Source organism: Anolis sagrei, chromosome X, assembly GCF_037176765.1.
Source record: "Anolis sagrei isolate rAnoSag1 chromosome X, rAnoSag1.mat, whole genome shotgun sequence".
Classification (NCBI taxonomy): domain Eukaryota; kingdom Metazoa; phylum Chordata; class Lepidosauria; order Squamata; family Dactyloidae; genus Anolis; species Anolis sagrei.
In genome coordinates this window covers 79,275,528-79,295,668 of record NC_090034.1, presented here as the reverse complement: position 1 = coordinate 79,295,668, position 20,141 = coordinate 79,275,528, and the positions used below count along the sequence as shown (strand labels likewise).

Genomic DNA, 20,141 nt, shown 5'->3' with positions numbered 1-20,141 from the left:
ATGTTTTTAAATGTTTTATGGTGTTGTTGGGCATTGAAGTGTTGCTTCTGTAAACCGCCTTGAGTCATCTAAGGGCTGAGAAGGGCGGTATACAAATACAGTAAATAAATAAATGTGTGTGTGTGTGTGTATCAGGCATGAGCAAACTTTTGGATACATTGTGTTTTAAAATTTGACAGTGGCAGATGGATGGAGAGTATTTGTGTCAACAAACTGAAAAAAGACATGAACAAATTCCTATGCACCCGACACAGATCTTGTTTGTAGTGCTAAAAAGAAAGAAAAAAAGAACAATACAATATTTAAAATAAAGTACAACATAAACTTAACAGTATTTCACTGGAAATCCCAGGGGCTATCCAGTCCAGCCCCCTTCTTTCTGCCATGCAGGAAAAGCACAATCAAAGCACCCCCAACATATGGCCATCCAGCCTTTGTAACAACAACAACAACAACAACAACAATAGGAGCAACCCCAGACGCCATCCAGTCCAACCTCCTTCTGACATGCAGTGAAAGCACAATCAAAGCATCCCCATAGATGGCCATCCAGCCATAGTAATAGTAATAATAATAATGATAAGAGCAACCCCAGAGGCCATCCAGTCTGACCCCCTTCTGCCATACAGTAAAAGTGCAATCAAAGCACCCCCCAAAAGATGTCCATCTAGCCTTTGTAATAGTAATAGTAGTAATAATAATAATAATAACAACAACAACAACAGCAACAGAGACCCCAGGGACCCTTTGGGCTCCACGGAGCACACTTTAAGAACCACTGATCTACCCTGTCAATTTAATGCAGTTTTATACCACTTTCAGTGATATGGCTCAATACTTGGAGTTGTAGTACTAGAATGCTGCTTAACAGGTGACAATGAATAATAATGATATACTTTATTTATAACCCACCCTCTCTCCCCGAAGGGACTCAGGGCGGGTAGCAATAAAATTGAATTTGGCCAGTAAAGTTGAAAGAGAATTCAGTATTGTAACTGTATTTCATAAAGGAATTTACCAAATGTTCGAATGGAAGCAAATGTGAAAGGATTCAGGTGACTATGTATTGTCGAAGGCTTTCATGGCTGGAATCACTAGGTTCTTGTGGGTTTTTTCAGGCTATAGGGCCATGTTCTAGAGGCATTTCTCCTGACGTTTCGCCATTGAAATCCACAAGCATGTGGACAATTTCAACAGAAAGGAAGAGACCATGAAAATGAACAAAATCTGGCTACCAGTATTAAAAAACTCTAAAATTACAACAGCAAAACAGCAGAGAGGAAACAACCAGGCACATCTTAACACCTCTCAACAAAAGATTTTCCCAGGCTCAGGCAGGCCTTCAAATGCTAATGAAGGTGGTCAGTTGAAACATTCACACCTAGCTCTAGCAGAGAAGAGCTCTTTGCCCCACCCCAGCCATTCCACAGATATATAAACCCATTGTCCTATTTCCAACAGACCTCACTACCTCTGAGGATGCTTGCCATAGATGCAGGCGAAACGTCAGGAGAAATGCCTCTAGAACATGGCCCTATAGCCCGAAAAAACCCACAAGAACCTAGATTCAGGTGACCTTTCCTTCTGCATGCAGCAAAGACATCACCTTCTGTATTCCTGGGGCAATTGGATTGCAATTCCCATTAGCCCTATGAGTTGTGAGCATTGGTGTTAGTTAGCAATATCTAGTGTGCAGAAATGAAATAGCAAAAGTGGGAGGACACCTTCAGACACTCACATGAAGTCAAGCCATGGAGTGGATTGTGACAGCGAGATCCATTCCTCCTTCTGTCACATTGGCTGTCTTTCACAGTTTGGAATTAAAGAAACAGAGGGAGAGGGAAACGTTGAGGAAGGAGATTGAATGGTTACACATCTGTTTTGCAAGCACAGAGTGGCAACATGATATATTGCCAACAATGAGAGCGGATGTGGCATTCCATCTTGGAAAGCTGGCTCCTTTGATATATGGCAAGATGTGATCGATGAGGGTGAATTAAGCTCAGAAAAAAACCGCCAACCACAAACGGTTCAACATCAACACATTAGATTAAATTTTTATATATATTTTTCCTTTTCATAACATTATAAGAAGCAAATTAACTTCACTGGTTACTGTCTTGTTTCTGGGCAAAACCCAAAATATAAATCCTTATACAACTTCAGTCCAGACCAGGCATGGACCAACTTTGGCCCTCCAGGTGTTTTGGACTTCAACTCCCACAATTCCTAGCCATTAACCTGCCTTTTCACTTTCGTTTGGTCTTTCTTCAGTATTCATTCTATCTGCGCTGTCTTCTGCCGGTAGTGGGCTGTCATCTGAATATCTTAAATGGTTGATGTTCCTCCAACTTCCATGTCTTCTTTCTTTGAATTTGTATTCAAGTATAAGCCGAGGCACCTAATTTTGCCACAAAAAACTGGGAAAATGTATTGACTCAGGTATAAGCTGAGGGTGGGAAATGCAGCAACTTCGGGTAAATCTTAGAAATAAAAATAGATATCAATAAAATTGCATTGGCCACATCATGAGGAGATAGCAAAGCCTAGAGAAGACAGTTATGCTGGGGAAAGTGGAAGGTAAAAGGAAGAGGGGCCGACCAAGGGCAAGATGGATGGATGGCATCCTTGAAGTGACTGGACTGACCTTGAAGGAGCTGGGGGTAGTGACGGCCGACAGGGAGCTCTGGCGTGGGCTGGTCCATGAGGTCACGAAGAGTCAGAGATGACTGAATGAATGAACAACAAAAATTGCATTAATTGAGGCATCCATAGGTTAAATGTTTTTGAATATTTACATAAAACTGTAATTTAAGATAAGACTGCCCAACTCTGATTGAACCATTGTTAAGAGCTGCTGAACAGTACAATAGATTGCCTTAGAAGCTAGTGATGAACTCTGCTTTTTTTGAGGTTTTTAAACATCTTCCAATAGTACTTTAATAGTATATTCCTGCACAGAAGGGGCTGAACTATATCGCCCTTGAGATCCCTTCCAAGTTTTGAGAAGAGCCCGATATTCAGAGGCAAACCCCAGACACTTAGACCTTATGTGCATGTGTCCTGGGTTGTTATATAGATGATGCTGATGCTGATGATGATGATAATAATAATAATAATAAGTAATAACTCTCTAACACAATAACAATACCTCTTATAACCCAGACCCTTGAGAGGAGCCCAATATTCAGGGATGAATCCCTGACACTTGAACTTTATGTGCATGTGTGCTGTGTTTTCATGTAGATAGAAAATAACAACTACAACAATAATAACATATCTCTAATACTAATAACAATACCTTTAATATCCCAGGCCCTAGGGAAGAGCCCAATATTTGGAGACAAATCCCAGACACGTGTACCTCATGTGCATGTGTGCTGTGATTTTATGTAGATAGAAAATAATAACAACAACGATAATAATATATCTCTAATACTAATAACAATACCTCTAATATCCCAGGCCCTAGGGAAGAGCCCAATATTTGGAGACAAATCCCAGACACGTGTACCTCATGTGCATGTGTGCTGTGTTGTTGTATAAATTGGATGAGGCTGCGGGGCTCGTAATGGGGCAGCTCTTTGCAAAGCTCTTGAGCGTCTTTGGAAGCCGAGAGCATAAGATGATGATTATTGGTTTGGACAATGTTGGAAAAACCACCATCCTCTACCAGTTCTTAATGAATGAGGTTTTCCACACATCACCTACAATTGGCAGCAGTGGAGGAAATTGTCTTGGACAAAACCGACTTCCTGATGTGGGACATTGGTGGGCAAGAGACGCTGAAGTCGACTTGGAACACCTACTATTCCAACACAGAGTTCGTTATTCTTGTGATCGACAACACGGACCGGCAACGGTTGACCGTGACAAAAGAGGAGCTGTACAAGATCCTGGTGCACGAGGACCTTCGTAATGCAGCCATGCTGATATTTGCCAACAAGCAGGATATCAAAAATTCCATGTCTACCTCTGAGATCTCAAAGTTCCTAACCTTGAGCTCGATCAAAGACCATCCACGGCACATTCAAGGATGTTGTGCTCTTACAGGAGAGGGGCTCCCAGCTTGTCTAGAATGGATGGTTTCTCGAGTTGCAAGCAAGTGACCTCAACCAAAGCTCCTGGAGGGAAGACAGAGAGAGACCTTGTGCATATTTATTTCTATTTTGTACGACTCTCTGGACTTGTGGGACAGTGTTGGGCTCTTTACTTACTTACTTAGGCGATCCCTTGCTTTCCGAGGATGATTGTCTTCCATTATTCTTGTGGGTCCATATGTGGCTGTGGAGCCCTATTCTTGCTCTGCATCTTCTTCCGCAGTGAGGGCATTGGTTTCCAGGTGGAAGGCGGTCTCGGCCAGGGTTGGCTTGACGCACCTTCCTCTTGGCACATTTCTCTTTTTCACCCTCCACTCGTGCCTCCTCAAATTCTACAGCACTGCTGGTCACAGCTGACCTCCAGCTGGAGCGGTCAAGGGCCAGGGCTTCCCAGTTCTCAGTGTCTATGCCAGAGTTTTTAAGGTTGGCTTTGAGGCCATCTTTAAATCTCTTTTCCTGTCCACCAACATTCCGTTTCCCGTTCTTGAGTTCGGAGTAGAGCAACTGCTTTGGGAGACGGTGGTTGGGCATCCGGACAACATGGCCGGTCCAGTGGAGTTGGTGGCGGAGGACCATCGCTTCAATGCTGGTGGTCTTTGCTTCTTCCAGCACGCTGACGTTTGTCCACTTGTCTTCCCAAGAGATTTGCAGGATTTTCCGGACGCAGCGCTGATGGAATCGTTCCAGGAGTTGCATGTGACGTCTGTAGACAGTCCACGACTCACAGGCATAGAGCAGGGTTGGGAGGACAATAGCTTTATAAACAAGCACCTTGGTATCCCTACGGATGTCCCGGTCCTCAAACACTCTCTGTTTCATTCGGAAAAATGCTGCGCTTGCAGAGCTCAGGCGGCGTTGTATTTCGGTGTCGATGTTGACTTTGGTGGAGAGGTGACTGCCAAGGTAGCGGAATGTTACACCATTAAGCTGTATCACTGGCATTGGAGAGGGGTTGGCTGTTGCCTGCTGGAAAAGCACCTTGGTTTTTTCAATGTTCAATGACAAGCCGAGCTTCTCGTATGCTTCTGCAAAGGTGTTTAGAGTGGCTTGTAGATCTTCTTCTGAATGCGCACAGACGACGTTGTCATCAGCATACTGGAGTTCTATAACAGATGTTGTTGTAACCTTGGTTTTGGCTTTCAGTCTGCTGAGGTTAAACAGCTTGCCATCTGTCCGATAGATGATTTCCACTCCGGTGGGAAGCTTCCCATCAACAAGGTGAAGTATCATAGCGATGAAGATGGAGAATAGAGTTGGGGCAATAACACATCCCTGTTTGACACCCGATTCCACCTTAAATGGGTCACTTTGGGAGCCACTGCTGTCCAAAACTGTTGCCATCATGTCATCATGGAGGAGCCGCAGGATGTTCACAAATTTGTTTGGGCACCCAATTTTTTGGAGGATGGTCCAGAGAGTGCTGCGATTCACTGTGTCGAATGCCTTTGCAAGGTCGATGAATGCCATGTACAGAGGTTGATTTTGTTCTCTGCATTTTTCTTGGAGCTGTCGTGCAGTGAAGATCATGTCCACGGTTTCTCTGGAGGGGCGGAAGCCATTCTGGAATTCTGGGAGGGTGTCTTCTATAACTTTACAGAGCCAAGTAGAACCTAATTTTAAATGCAGTATACAGCCTATCACAAAAGGTGAGGATGAACTGTGCCAGTATGGAATATCCCTCTTGTGTTGAACCTTGCCATACAGACAAAGGGAACATACTTCATGCCATTACAGAGGGATGGAAAATGGAACATATTTCTCCATTCTTGATATGGCTTAAAATCAACCTCATGAACATAGTTACGAAAAAGCCGCGGAACGCAAAGGACAAGGAGTGTTTTTTTTTTCCAAATATTTTTATTATTTTATCATGGTTTAATACATTTGTTATGCATTTGTTTTACAGCAGATACATATTATTCAATACGACCTAACATACTTTTGGAATCTAGTGTTATTTTTCTGCTTATACATATTGTCTATCTTGGACAAGGAGTATTTTATGCCTTCCCTCTACTCCAAAATAATTTGCCTTCTTATTTTGTGATCAGCAAAAGAACACCTTGACCTTTTCTTTTTTTTACTCTGGTTGTTCTCAAGGACAAAAATAAGCCTCTGGAACAAACATGTCAAATTATCCTTATTCTTCAAGGATTGCTGCTATTTCTTTGTGCATCATACGCAACAGAATAATCAAGATACTGCTGGTCTGCCCATCAGTGTGCCTTTCTCGGTCCCTTTGGGTAAACTTCTACCTTTTTAACAATGCCCAACTTATTAAAACCTAGGAGGTATAAATAGAAAATAAGAACAACAGCAATAATAATAATAATAATAATAATAATAATAATAATAATAAATCTCTAATACTAATTGTAATATCACAGGCGGCAACCTGTGCTGGATGGAGTTACACTCCCCCTGAAGTCACAGGTCCGCAGTTTGGGAGTCCTCCTGGATTCATCACTTATGCTTGAGGCTCAGGTGTCGGTGGTGTCCGGGAGGGCTTTTGCACAATTGAGACTCGTGCGCCAGCTGCGACCTTACCTCGTAAAGGCTGATCTGGCCGGGGTGGTCCATGCCTTGGTCACCTCTAGATTGGATTACTGTAATTCGCTCTACGTGGGGCTGCCCTTGAAAACGGCTCAGAAATTTCAGCTAGTCCAGCGGGCGGCAGCCAGGATGTTAACTGGTGCTCCTTACAGAGAGAGGTCAACCTCCCTGTTCAAGGAGCTCCATTGGCTGCCATTCATTTTCCGGTCCCAATTCAAGGTGCAGGTGCTTACCTACAAAGCCCTAAATGGTTTGGGACCTGCCTACCTGCGTGACCGCATCTTCGTTTACGAACCCGCACGCTCCCTCTGATCATCTGGAGAGGCCCTGCTCTCAATCCCACCTGCGTCACAGGCGCGTTTGGTGGGGACGAGGGATAGGGCCTTCTCTGTAGTAGCCCCCCGACTCTAGAACTCTCTCCCCAAGGACATTAGACAAGCCCCAACGTTGGCTGTCTTTAGGAAGCGCCTGAAGAACTGGCTGTTCCAGTGTGCCTTTCCAGAATAGGAAACTCCTGGTTTTAAGTCCCAAATGCATCTTGCTAGAGATTTAGGATTATCTGCACATTTGTTCCTACCCAAATACCTCCACATATTACCTGTCACGACAGCACTTTTTAAACTTTGTCCATTACATTTGGCCCGGCCTTGGTTTTAATTGTGTCACGGTGTCATTGTTTTATTGTTTTTGCTTGATGTTTTATTATTTGCTTATGAGTTTATTGTATATTGTATGTTGTTGTTGTCGGCAGCCTTGGCCTTTGTAAGCCGCATTGAGTCCTTCGGGAGATTTTGCGGGGTATAAATAAAGCTAATAATAAGTTCTTGTGGGTTTTTTCGGGCTATAGGGCCAAGTTCTAGAGGCATTTTTCCTGACGTTTCGCCTGTATCTATGGCAAGCATCCTCAGAGGTAGTGAGGTCTGTTGGAAATGCCTCTAGAACATGGCCCTATAGCCTGAAAAAACCCACAAGAACCTAGTGATTCCAGCCATGAAAGCCTTCGACAATACAAAGCTAATAATAATAATAATAATAATAATAATAATAATAGGCCCTTGGGAAGAGTCCAATATTTGGAGATGAATCCCAGACACTTGGAACTAATATGCATGCGTGCTGTGTTGTTACAATAACAACAACAAAAACAATAATAACAGAATTGTAAGGCTCTATCCTGGTGTAGAGTTGGGAAGTTTTCTTTCAAATAGAGCACATGTATTTTACTGTTATTGGAAAGTGTAAAATAACAACTATTGATTGCTGACTTTGCATATCAATCATCATATTATAATGAATACACTTTGGAAATAATAATTTTAAAGAAATCATTGGTAACCAAAAAAGAATGTTAAGAGTAATTCAGAGAAGTATGATTTTTCCTCACACCAATCCTTAGGGATTTGGGGTTGACAGGACACACCCCCTTTAAGCTGCAGCCCCGACGTAGCTCCTGACGTCAATCCCCCCCTCCCCTTCCCCTTATTTTCAAATAAGAAATTACAATCGTTGAAGAGAGTGGGCAGAATCACAGTTTGTTCTGCTCCAAGGCTGAGCAGCAACAGAGGGAGTCTGTTTGTAGCAGAGAGAGCATGCAGGAGGCTTAGATTCAGCTCTGGCACTGAAGCTCGTGCTTGCCTTTCTTGATCCTGCTGTCCAATCTATCTCCCTTTCTCTCCTTGAAGTTCTGCTTTGATTTGGAAGCATTTTGCCAGGGAACAGCTGGAAAAGTCTGGCATCTTGCAGCACCAGCAGGACTGTACAGCAGAGCTCAGGAAAGAGTGGTTCTTCTTTGGCTGCAGGAGATGGAGCTGTCCACCCTCCCTGGTGCTGAATTCTACCCCAGTTTCCTCTCCAACTCCACCCTGCAGGACTTCGGCTCCAGTTCCCTGGCCCCGTCCAACACCACCAGTCCATCTCCCCAGAAAAACTCAACCTCCATCGTCATCGCCATTGCCATCACTGCCCTGTATTCTGTGGTTTGCGTGGTGGGGCTGCTGGGCAACATCCTGGTCATGTACGGCATAATCAGGTAAGGTGTCTTCCTTGGAAGGAAGTTCTGTGCAGGGTTCTCCCAGCCTGTGGGCAAATCAATATGCTTTATGGGTGGAATGATCCATAGAACTGTGTGTATGACTAATTTGGAGAGAACCCTGCAGGCTCTCCATGCATTATTATTATTATTTTATATTTATACCCCACTTTATCTCCCCCAAAGTGGCTTTTAGATACAGAATGTAGACAGGATCATTATTTGCTGTGATCATTATTTGCTGTGTAAAGAGAGAAAAAGTTGCATATTATTAATAATAATGACAATAATAACAGGTTGGGAAAACACAATAGCCGTGTTTAAATATTTGAAAGGATTCCATAAGAAAGAAGGAGCAGGCTTGTTTCCTTCTGGCTAGGAGTCAATGGAGCCATAGGTTCAAACTACAGGAGGGGAGATTCCAATTGAACATTAGGAAGAACTTAACCACTTTTTTTGAGCAATGGAACTCTCTGCCTCAGAGTCTGTTGGAAGTTGTATGTCCATCTGTTGGTGGTGCTTTGATTGTGCTTTTCCTGCAGGACAGAATGGGGGTGGACTGGATGCCTCTTGGAGTCTCTTCCAACTCTTATGATTCTATGATAGTCAGCGTGACTGGAGAGACCATGTGCCTATGTGTGCAGATTGTGTACGTAGCTGAACTCCATGAAGTACAGTCTGTTTAGGGGAAAATGTAGATAATTTTAGAGTGGCTGAAATAATTTTTGTATCCATATGCCACTGTTTGGATGTTAGCATAGCAACAAGATATTAAAAGGTGAGAACTGGCTTACTCCCCACGAAATTGCTGTATTTTATATGCATATTTGTGAGTTTACTGTCATTCTTGCTTGCTGCAGTTTGTATCTGTAAGGATTTGCAGGAACCAATCAGTCCAGTAATATTAACATCATCTAAAGATGGGGATATCTTTGGCTGGTAGAAATTGCGTTGACATGCATAGTTTCTATCTAACTTAATGATCCAACAGAGCTGCATAAACTGTGTTTGTGAAGTGGTCTTTGGCTTCATCTGTCAAGAGAGACACATGTGCAAGAGAGCCACAGAGCACTGTGTTTTGTTTAAGTGCAAGTGAGGACCAGTGTGCAAAACAAACATAAGTTGTATATAGGAGCACATTTTTCTCTTGAGCATGCCGTATTCCCTTAATAACCCATAGCCTTGGTTCTTGACCACATAATAATATTTTTTTATTGTGTCAGAAGCAACTTGAGAATACACTGCAAGAAAAAAAACCATTGTAACAAAATATAAAAGCAAACATCAACTAACAATCAATATTATTTCACATTATTTCATAAGCTGTCACAGAGATGGTGCCTACTAGAAACGGATTATTATTGCAGGTTTATTGGTTCTTAGTTGATGTTTGCTTTTATATTTTGTTGCAATGTCTTTTCTGTTTTATACTGTTGTTTTAGTGTATTTTAATGTGTTATATTTTAACTATGTTGATTGGGCTCATCTCCATGTAAACCGCCCCAAGACCTTTCGGGGAGATGGAGGTGGGGTATAAAAATAAAGTTATTATTATTGGGTTGTTGTAGGTTTTTCCGGGCTGTATGGCCATGTTCTAGAGGCATTCTCTCCTGACGTTTCACCTGCATCTATGGCAAGCATCCTCAGAGGTAGTGAGGTCTGTTGGAAGTAGGAAAATGGGTTTATATATCTGTGGAATGACCAGGGTGGGACAAAGGACTTTTGTCTGCTGGAGCTAGGTGTGAATGTTTCAACTGACCACCTTAATTAGCATTTAATGGCTTGGAAGTGCCTGGGGGGAATCTTTTGTTGAGAGTAATTTGATGTGCCTGGTCTGTGGAATGACCAGGGTGAGACAAAGGACTCTTGTCTGCTGGAGCTAGGTGTGAATGTTTCAACTGACCACCTTCATTAGCATTTAATGGCTTGGAAGTGCCTGGGGGGAATCTTTTGTTGAGAGTAATTTGATGTGCCTGATTGTATACTCTCTGTTGTTTTGCTGTTGTAATTTTTGAGGGTTTTTTTTAATACTGGTAGCCAGATATTGTTCATTTTCATGGTTTCTTCCTTTCTGTTGAAATTGTCCATATGCTTGTGGATTTCAATGGCTTCTCTGTGTAGTCTGACATGGTAGTTGTGAGAGTGGTCCAGCATTTCTATGTTCTCAAATAATATGCTGTGTCCAGGTTGGTTCATCAGGTGCTCTGCTGTGGCTGACTTCTCTGGCTGACAAGCATGTGGACAATTTCAACAGAAAGGAAGAAACCATGAAAATGAACAAAATCTGGCTACCAGTATTAAAAAACTCAAAAATTACAACAGCTAAACAACAGAGAGTAAACAATCAGGCACATCAAATCACTCCCAACAAAAGATTCCCCCAGGCACTTCCAAGCCATTAAATGCTAATCAAGGTGGTCAGTTGAAACTTTCACACCTAGCTCCAGAAGACAAAAGTCCTTTGTCCCACCTTGGTCTTTCCACAGATATATAAACCCATTTTCCTACTTCCAACAGACCTCACTACCTCTGAGGATGCTTGCCATAGATGCAGGCGAAACGTCAGGAGAAAATGCCTCTAGGACATGGCCATATAGCCCGGAAAAACCTACAACAACCCAGTAATTTCGGCCATGAAAGCCTTCAACAATACAGTTATTATTATTATTATTATTATTATTATTATTATTCCTTGTCATCATATGCTTGAGAGCATAGAAATGTTTTAAGTTCCTTTTTAAAAGTGACTAAGGAGGGGGCCATTGAGTCTTTCATCTGTATGGAGATCATTCTGAGAAAAAGTGCTTCATCTTCATGTGGCAAAAGAAAATAAATACATGTGCAAGCCCGCAGAAATATCAATGAACCATGATCTTATGTAAGTAAGACCACTGTTTGATTTCCATGTGGTTAAATGCTCATGCCATTGACTTGGTTCTTGTTCAGTGTTAGGAAGAATGCAGCTTTGACAGAATTGGACTAGTGGTCTATCTACCTCAATATTTTCATTTCTGGCTGCAGTTGTGGGAGAGCAAGCAAAAGTCTTTTACAGTTGTTGCTTCTCCTTTTTGCTATTGCGCACATTCATGTCATTCCAATGGAGCCCCCAGTAGCACAATGGGTTAAACCCTTGTGCCGGCAGGACTGAAGACCGACAAGTTGGAAGTTTGAATCTGGGGAGAGTGTGAATGAGCTCCCTCTGTTGGCTCCAGCTCCCCATGCAGGTTCCATGGGAGAAGCCTCCCACAAGGATGATAAAACATCAATCATCCAGGCATCCCCTGGGCAACGTCCTTACAGGTGGCCAATTCTCTCACACCAGAAACAACTTGCAGTTTCTCAAGTTGCTCTTGACACGAAAAAAAGTCATTCCTGACTGATGGTGACCCTGAAGTGACCATATCACAGGGTTTCCCTGGAAGCATTTCTTCTGAGAAGGTTGCCATTGGGTTGTTGTAGGTTTTTCCGGGCTATATGGCCATGTTCTGGAGGCAAATTGCCTCCAGAACATGGCCATATAGCCCGGAAAAACCTACAACAACCCAGTGATTCTGGCCATGAAAGTCTTCGACAATACAAGGTTGCCATTGGTTTCCTTTGAATCTGAGAGAGTGTGAAAGTGGCACAGCGGGTCAAACTGCAGGAAATCTTGCTGACTGGAAGGTTGGCAGTTCAATGCTGCGGGTTGGGGTGAGCTCTCGCCATTAGCCCTAGCTTCCGCCTACCTAGCAGTTCGAAAACTGCTAGGGGAGTAGTCACCGATAGTGAAAGGACCAAGGCAGAGACATCTCTGGCCCACCCCGTTTGGGTATCAGCCAGCATGCCAATGACTTAAATCAAGAAATAGTTTTCTAAGATCTACGAAGACCCTCGCTGGAACACCTCAGCAAGCGAGAGTCCAAAAGTGGCAGGCTCAAACCCAGAACCTCAATCAATGGCTGATACCAAATAAGAGACTCCCTCCTGAGCACCCAGAAAACTGGGCAACTTGGAAGGCGCTGAACAGACTGCGCTCTGGCACCACGAGATGCAGAGCCAACCTTAAGAAATGGGGCTACAAAGTGGAATCCACGACATGCAAGTGTGGAGAAGAGCAAACCACAGACCACCTACTGCAATGAGCCCTGCTACATGCACAATGGAGGACCTTCTTGCGGCAACACCAGAGGCATTCCAAGTGGCCAGATACTGGTCAAAGGACATTTAATAGAATACCAAGTCTGCAAACTTTGTGTTTTGTTTGTTTGTTTGAAATGCAATACAACTGTTTTGGGTTGCTCCTGACATGATAAATAAATAGTTTGAAAACAATAATGTGAGTAGATCAATAGGTACCGCTTTGGTGGGGAGGTAAAAGGTGCCCATGAAGACATGCCGGCAGTTTAATCAGGGAGGCAGTGCACAGAACACATGCTCCTCGGCATGGAAAATGGAACTACAGCACCTCCCCATGGCCGGAGTTGAGCACAGCCTCCAGATGCCGGAAATGAAGAAGAGGGAAGCCTTTGCCTTTGTCTGGTTACTGTCTGTCTTTGTTGTTAATTGCATAACGGCATTGAATGTTTGCCACATATGTATTCTGTAATCTGCTCTGAGCCTCTCGGAGAGCCAGAGCGGAATATAAATAAGTGTATTATTAAATAAAATATTTTATTTGACTTATCACCAAATGTGTTTCCATGTCTGAGTGTGGACGTTTGTTTTTTTTTTTTTGTCGTGTCAGGAGAGACTTGAGAAACTGCAAGTCGCTTCTGGTGTGAGAGAATTGGCCGTCTGCAAGGATGTTGCCCAGGGGACGCCCCGATGATTTAATGTTTTTATCATCCTTGTGGGAGGCTTCTCTCATGTCCCCAGCTGTCAGCTGGAGCTGATAGAGGGAGCTCATCCGCCTCTCTCTGGATTCGAACCTGCGACCTGTCGGTCTTCAGTCCTGCCGGCACAGGGGTTTAACCCACTGCGCCACCGGGGACTTGTAACCCAACACTCAACACTCCTGGGTTTGAAATCCTTGGGGTTGGCCCTGGGACCTTTTGCAAGCAAACTCTTTGCTTTGACTGTGGCTTTGTTGTGACGTGAGCTTTGCGTAAGGTTGTAAAAATTCCTCAGGCTTCACAAGTTGTGTGAAACAGACGCTCTTATTGGCAGTCTCTCTTTGAGTCAAAGCAGTGCACTCATACTACAAAGAACTTGCTTTGTTAGGGAAAAATCATTGTTCGTTTGAAGGCTGCGTGAGTCATAATTCACACATTTATCCCAGAAAAGAGAAATTGGAAAGGAGACAGTGGGGCCGATGTGGGTTTCCTTTGCTATTTCTGAGTCACAATGAATGTGGGAAGGTTGTGGGTAGCAGGAATATATGCTCATACAGTCAGCTCATCTTGCCAGTGTATTTCACAGTGGACGTTTTGGAGAGCTTCCCTTTAATAATAAGCGTGTAAAGTTCCTGTTGCCAAAGTCTCTGAATTTTGGACAAGAAGATAATTGTTTTTTGAGGCAGAAAAGTCCAATTTCGCTTTGGGAGGAAAAAAAATATATTTTTCTTGGTGTTTTTGTTTTTAGGTCTCTTTCTGGAGTTATTTGGGGCACTATAATAAAATATAAAACTTTATTTGTACCCCGCTACCATCTCCCCAAGGGTCTCGGTGCGGCTTACATGAGGCCGAGCCCACAATACATCAGCAAAAACAACAACAATAATACAAAACAATGAAATAAAACTCATAAAACAAAAATAGGCAGTAAACATCAACAATAACACAATAGCATTTAAAAATATGGCTGGGCCAAATGTAATGATTAAAATTTTTAAAAATAATGCTGAGCAAGACCAGGTGAAATACAACTAGGATAGAATTTCGGAAAAGAATGGGGTGAACAGACATTCCCAGATCACTAATAAAGGGCATTGAGGGACATATTGCTGGGAGTTTCCTTATTCTGGGAAAATTGCAGTGGATAGACCGCATTTATTTATTTATTTATTAGATGCACTTATTGACCGCCATTCTCAGCCCTTACGGGCGACTCATGGCGGTGTACAGTACACATAAAAAGACAGTTACAGAGGCCAGTATCAACAACATATGACTATACAACAAATACAAACTACATAAAAATCCGCTTCGTCTCTTAGTAGAATCATAGCCAGTCTCATTTTCCTTATACCATTCCAGTTCTCATTACCGTAATGTTGTTGCTTAGCACTTAATTAAATGCCCTCTTGAACAGCCAGGTCTTAAGGCTTTTTCGAAAGGACATGAGGGAGGGCGCCTGTCTGATGTGTGCCGGGAGAGTGTTCCACAGCCGGGGGGCCACCACCGAGAAGGCCCTCTCCCTCGTCCCCGCCAGCCGTGCCTGTGATGCAGGCGGGATCGAGAGAAGGGCCTCCCCAGACGATCTCAAGGTCCTCGTGGGCTCGTAGGCCAAGATGCGGTCAGAAAGGTATTTTGGGCCGGAACCGTTTAGGGCTTTGTAGGCCAAGACCAGCACCTTGAATTGGGTCCAGTAGCAAATCGGCAGCCAGTGAAGCTGGGACAACAAGGGCGTTGTGTGCTCCCTGCTACCCGCTCCAGTTAGTAACATGGCTGCCGCACGCTGGACCAGCTGAAGCTTCCGGGCCGTCTTCAAGGGCAGCCCCACGTAGAGAGTGTTGCAGTAATCCAGGCGGGATGTGACAAGAGCGTGTACCACCGTGGCCAAGTCAGACTCCCGAGATACGGGCGCAGCTGGCGCACGAGCCTAAGCTGTGCAAATGCTCCCCTGGTCACCGCTGAAACCTGGGGATCCAGGCTCAACGATGAGTCCAGGGTCACACCCAAGCTGCGAACCTGCGCCTTCAAGGGGAGTGCGACCCCGTCCAGCACAGGCTGTAACCCTATATCCCGTTCGGCCTTGCGACTGACCAGGAGTACCTCTGTCTTGTCTGGATTTAGTTTCAGTTTGTTCGCCCTCATCCAGACCGTTACTAGCATCAGTCCTAGTTTCTTAGATATGGTTATCCTGGCTTTCTATGGGAGAGCAGATGGCAACTGTTAGATGGCATATGTTCTATATCTAAAAAAACTAGGGGGAAATTCATGGCATTTTGGAATCAGCAGATCAAATATACCCAGAAACAGGGCTAACATTTGAGGTATCCAGAGGCGGCTCTAGGTAATTTTCAACGGTAAGCAAACAGTATTTGGGCGCCCCCCCCCCAACCAATCATTGCTATATATTTTCTGTTCGTCGTGGGAGTTCTGTGTGTCTTATTTGGTTCAATTCCATCATTGGTGGAGTTCAGAATGCTCTTTGATTTTAGGTGAACTATACATCCCAGTAACTACACTTGCTGCACTTGCTCCCTTGCCTGGCCCGCTTTAGGTCCGGAGGCGTGCCTGAAGACACCGGCGTGTGCACCAAAAGTCACCTCTTCTCCTGACTTTCTCCTCAGCCATTGGGACCAAGAGAGAGAAAGAGAGAGAGAGAGGTGGAGATGCACACCTTTCCTGAAGGTAGGCGCAAAAACAAAGGAGGGAGCAGAGGTGGGAGATACCTCCAGCCGGAGGGGCTCTCTCTCTCTCTCTCTCTTGGTCCCAATGGCTGAAGAGAAAGTCAGGAGAAGAGGCGACTTTTGGTGCGCACGCTGGGGTCTTCAGACACGCCTCCGAACCCGAAGCGGGCCAGGTGCGGCAGCTCCGCCCCTTGGCCCACCCACAGATTGGGGAGAGGAGAGGAGGCGGGTGGAGCGCCGGGGGATCGGGAAAGGGAGCCGGTCATGGGGAAGGGATAGAACGCGGAGAACGATTGAGCGCCGGCTCTGCTCGCGCACCCGGTGGCCGGGTGGAGCAGGAACGAGAGGGGCTAGGCGAGACTCAAGGGCCCGGCCCCTTTGGGAAGAGGATCGCCCAGCAGCGAGACAAGAAAGCCGAGGCTCCCCCAAGACTGCTAGGGCTGCTGTGAGCTGAGGGGGCACTCCTCAAGTGGCGGCCTCTGCGCCCCTGGCAAAAAAAGAGTGTTCTGCGACCACTTACTTCGCGTAATGGACGAGCCGCCCCTGGAGGTACCAAAATGTGTGTTAACTGTGGCGTAATGGTAGTCACGCGTAGTTCACGTTTTATCAGTCCACACACTGTCTTGCCAGAGAAAGAAAATATGCCACACAGATTCAATAAAGAACAAGTAGTTTATTCTTCATAACACAGATCAACAAATATATAATCATTTGATCAGTTGCATTGACTCACATAATGTCCTTTTCAGAAAGATTTAAAGTGGTCTTTCGATGTCCATGTGGAAAATCTTTTTCCAGCAGCTCATGAAGCAAGTACATACTCTAAACCAGGGGTCCTCAAACTAAGGCCCGGGGGTTGGATGCGGCCCTCCAAGGTCATTTACCCAGCCCTCACACAGGGTCAACCTAAGTCTGAAATGACTTGAAAGCACACAACAACAACCCTATCTCATCAGCCAAAAGCAGGTCCACAATTCCTATTGAAATACTAATAACTTTATATTTGTTAAAATTGTTCTTCATTTTAATTATTGTATTGTTTAAAGTGTTTTTTGCACTACAAATAAGATATGTGCACTGTGCATAGGAATTCATTCATTTTTTTTTCAAATTATAATCCGACCCTCCAACAGTTTGAGAGACTGTGACCTGGCCCTCTGTTTAAAAAGTTTGAGGACCCCCTGCTCTAAACTGTCTCTCTCTCTCTCTGCAGGTACTTGCACAGCTTAAGCCTGAAAATGTAACAGTAACCAAAACTCCCAGGCTCAGCTAGCTCCCCGGGTGTGGCCCAACCAATGAGCTTTATTTTACAGTTGACACATACACTAACTGATTTCTTACATGCCCTAACATTGGCCAGTGTTGTTATTGTTATTGCCTTTATTTACTTTCCCCCCACAGAATGAGGTCTAGAGACTAAAATCACACCAATCCTTTCCACCCTATTGATGCAGTAAGGCTCAAAAGAGTTCCACAGTCATGACTTGAGCATAGAATAGAACGGCAATACTTCTTGTGCAATCAGTGCTTTCCTCAATGACATCGGCAAATACATTTTCTTGGTCGCAGCATATTAAGGAGCTTAACAATTTCCCCGTTAGGCTGGTCAAATGAAGCTGTCCTTTTCATGGGATTGTTGTGATCTTGCCTTCATCAAATATGAATAGTAGAGTCCACCGTGGGGAATTTTTTGCTGCGCTTTCACCACTGAGTCCTTCAATTAATATCACTTGAAGGGGATTAGCACTGTATCCAAATGCTATAAATACATGCATGGGAGCCTTGATGAACCAAGATCCCCAGAGGTGAATCTGCCCATATTGAGCTCCTCTTAGGTTCTTATGATGTTTTCACTTCAAGGAAATGGATATCCCTTTTTCATATTGGATTAAACCACCTTCTTTGTATAACTGCAGTGTGTGGACATTTCTGCCAGCCCACAACCCATAGATAATAATAATAATAAGAACAACAACAATAATATAATTTTATTTTTATACCCTGCCAACCATCTCCCTTAGGGGACTCAGGGTGGCTTAAAAGGGACAAGCCCAAAATTACAAGTAAAACACGACAGATTAAAAACATCAGATAAAATGAAAACACTCACAATTATAAACAACATAAAAAACAGTATGGCTGAGAAAAAAAACATAGCTGAGCTGCAGACTCACTGAGTGCAATTCATTCTGGCAGGAGTGCAACAATCAAATGGGCAGGGCTGGAAATACTGTCAACAACGTGTTGAGGTAGACCGGTGTAAAGTGCTGAGCTTAAAGTAGGATTCAACCCATTCGAACAGGAGATGTTCCTTATAAGTTCCTATGAATGAAATAGCATATGGGGAGCAGTGGAGGTAGTGATCATGCATATTCCATCAACCACAGTATCCTTCTGGGACGCCTCGCGGGAATGGGCCTCGGGGGTACTGCTTTGCAGTGGCTCCAGTCCTTCCTCGAGGGCTGTTCCCAGAAGGTGTTGCTAGGGGACTCCTGCTCGACCCCACGGCCATTGTACTGTGGAGTCCCACAGGGTTCAGTACTGTCCCTTATGTTGTTTAACATATACATTAAGCCATTGGGATAGATCATCCGGAGTTTCGGGGTTTGGTGTCATCTGTGCGCAGATGATGTCCAACTCTGTTACTCCTTCCCACCTGCTACTAAGGAGGCTGTTCAAGTCCTGAACCGGTGCTTGGCCGCTGTGACGGACTGGATGAGGGCCAACTGATTGAAACTAAATCCAGACAAGACAGAGGTACTCCTAGTCAGTCGAAAGGCCAAACAGGGCATAAGGTTACAGCCTGTGCTCGACGGGGTTACACTCCCCCTGAAGGTGCAGGTTCGCAGCTTGAGAGTGATCCTGGACTCATCGCTGAGCCTGAAGCCCCAGGTTTCGGCGGTGGTCAGGGGAGCTTTTGCACAATTAAAACTTGTGCACCTGGGGGAATCTTTTCTTGAGAGGTGATTAGATGTCCCTGATTATTTCCTCTCTGCTGTTTTGCTGTTGTAATCTAATCACCTCTCAACAAAAGATTGACACTAACAAGCCACACCAAAAACTGCCAGGCCATCAAATGCTAATCAGGGTGGTCCGTTGAAACATTCACACCTAGCTCCAACAGACAAGAGTTCTTTGTTCCAGCCTGGTCGTTCCACAGATATATAAACCCATTTTCCTAGTTCCAACAGACCTCACTACCTCTGAGGATGCTTGCCATAGATGCAGGTGAAACATCAGGAGAAAATGCCTCTAGAACATGGCCATATAGCCTGAAAAAACCTACAACAACCCAGCGATTCCAGCCATGAAAGCCTTCGACAATACAATACCGATTTTGTTTTTTGTGTCAGGAGTGACTTGAGAAACTGCAAGTTGCATCTGGTGTGAGAGAATTGTCTGTCTGAAATGACATTACACAGATGTTTTACCATCCTGTGGGAGGCTTCTCTCATGTCCCCTCATGGGGAGCTGGAGCCGACAGATGGCAGCTCACCCTACTCCCCGGATTTGAACCACTGACCTTTTGGTCAGCAGTTCAGCCAGCACAAGAGTTTAACCCATTGCGCCTTAAGGGTTCCAGAACATATGAAAATAAAGGAATATTGTCGAAGGCTTTCATGGCCGGAATCACTGGGTGTTGTAGGTTTTTTTTGGGCTCTATGGCCATGTTCTAGGGGCATTTTTCTTTCTCACCTACTTAAGGTTTCAAGAACAGTGTAATCCTGCCTGGAAGATAGAAGCAGAGTGAAGGGTGAGCCCTGGTGACTGAATGCTTAGAAGAGAGATCCAGCAACTCTATCCTGATCTACAAAAAAGCATGTCTTCTAGCCCCTTGACCCCACTTAGAGTTGTCATATCTCAAGGCCTGGCTCTGAATCTGTATTTTTCATTGGCTGGAGATATAAAAATTTAGTTTTAGTGCTAGAGATGAAGACTTAGTTGTAACAATGGTTACTTTCCAAAA

At 44.3% G+C, this 20,141-nt stretch overlaps 1 protein-coding gene and 1 pseudogene across 1 annotated transcript in view; both read left to right on the top strand.

The window, feature by feature from the left end:
• Nucleotides 1-3,556: 3,556 nt before the first annotated feature.
• LOC132780117 (ADP-ribosylation factor-like protein 5C pseudogene) lies at nt 3,557-4,200 on the top strand (annotated as a pseudogene).
• Nucleotides 4,201-8,156: 3,956 nt separating this feature from the next.
• The window catches only part of OPRD1 (opioid receptor delta 1), a 76,496-nt gene continuing 64,511 nt past the window's right edge, over nt 8,157-20,141 (top strand). Inside the window, exon 1 of the mRNA XM_060784318.2 lies at nt 8,157-8,682. Within this exon, the coding sequence (XP_060640301.2) occupies nt 8,456-8,682 (227 nt within the window). The 5' untranslated portion in view covers nt 8,157-8,455. The remainder of the gene's footprint in view (nt 8,683-20,141) is intronic.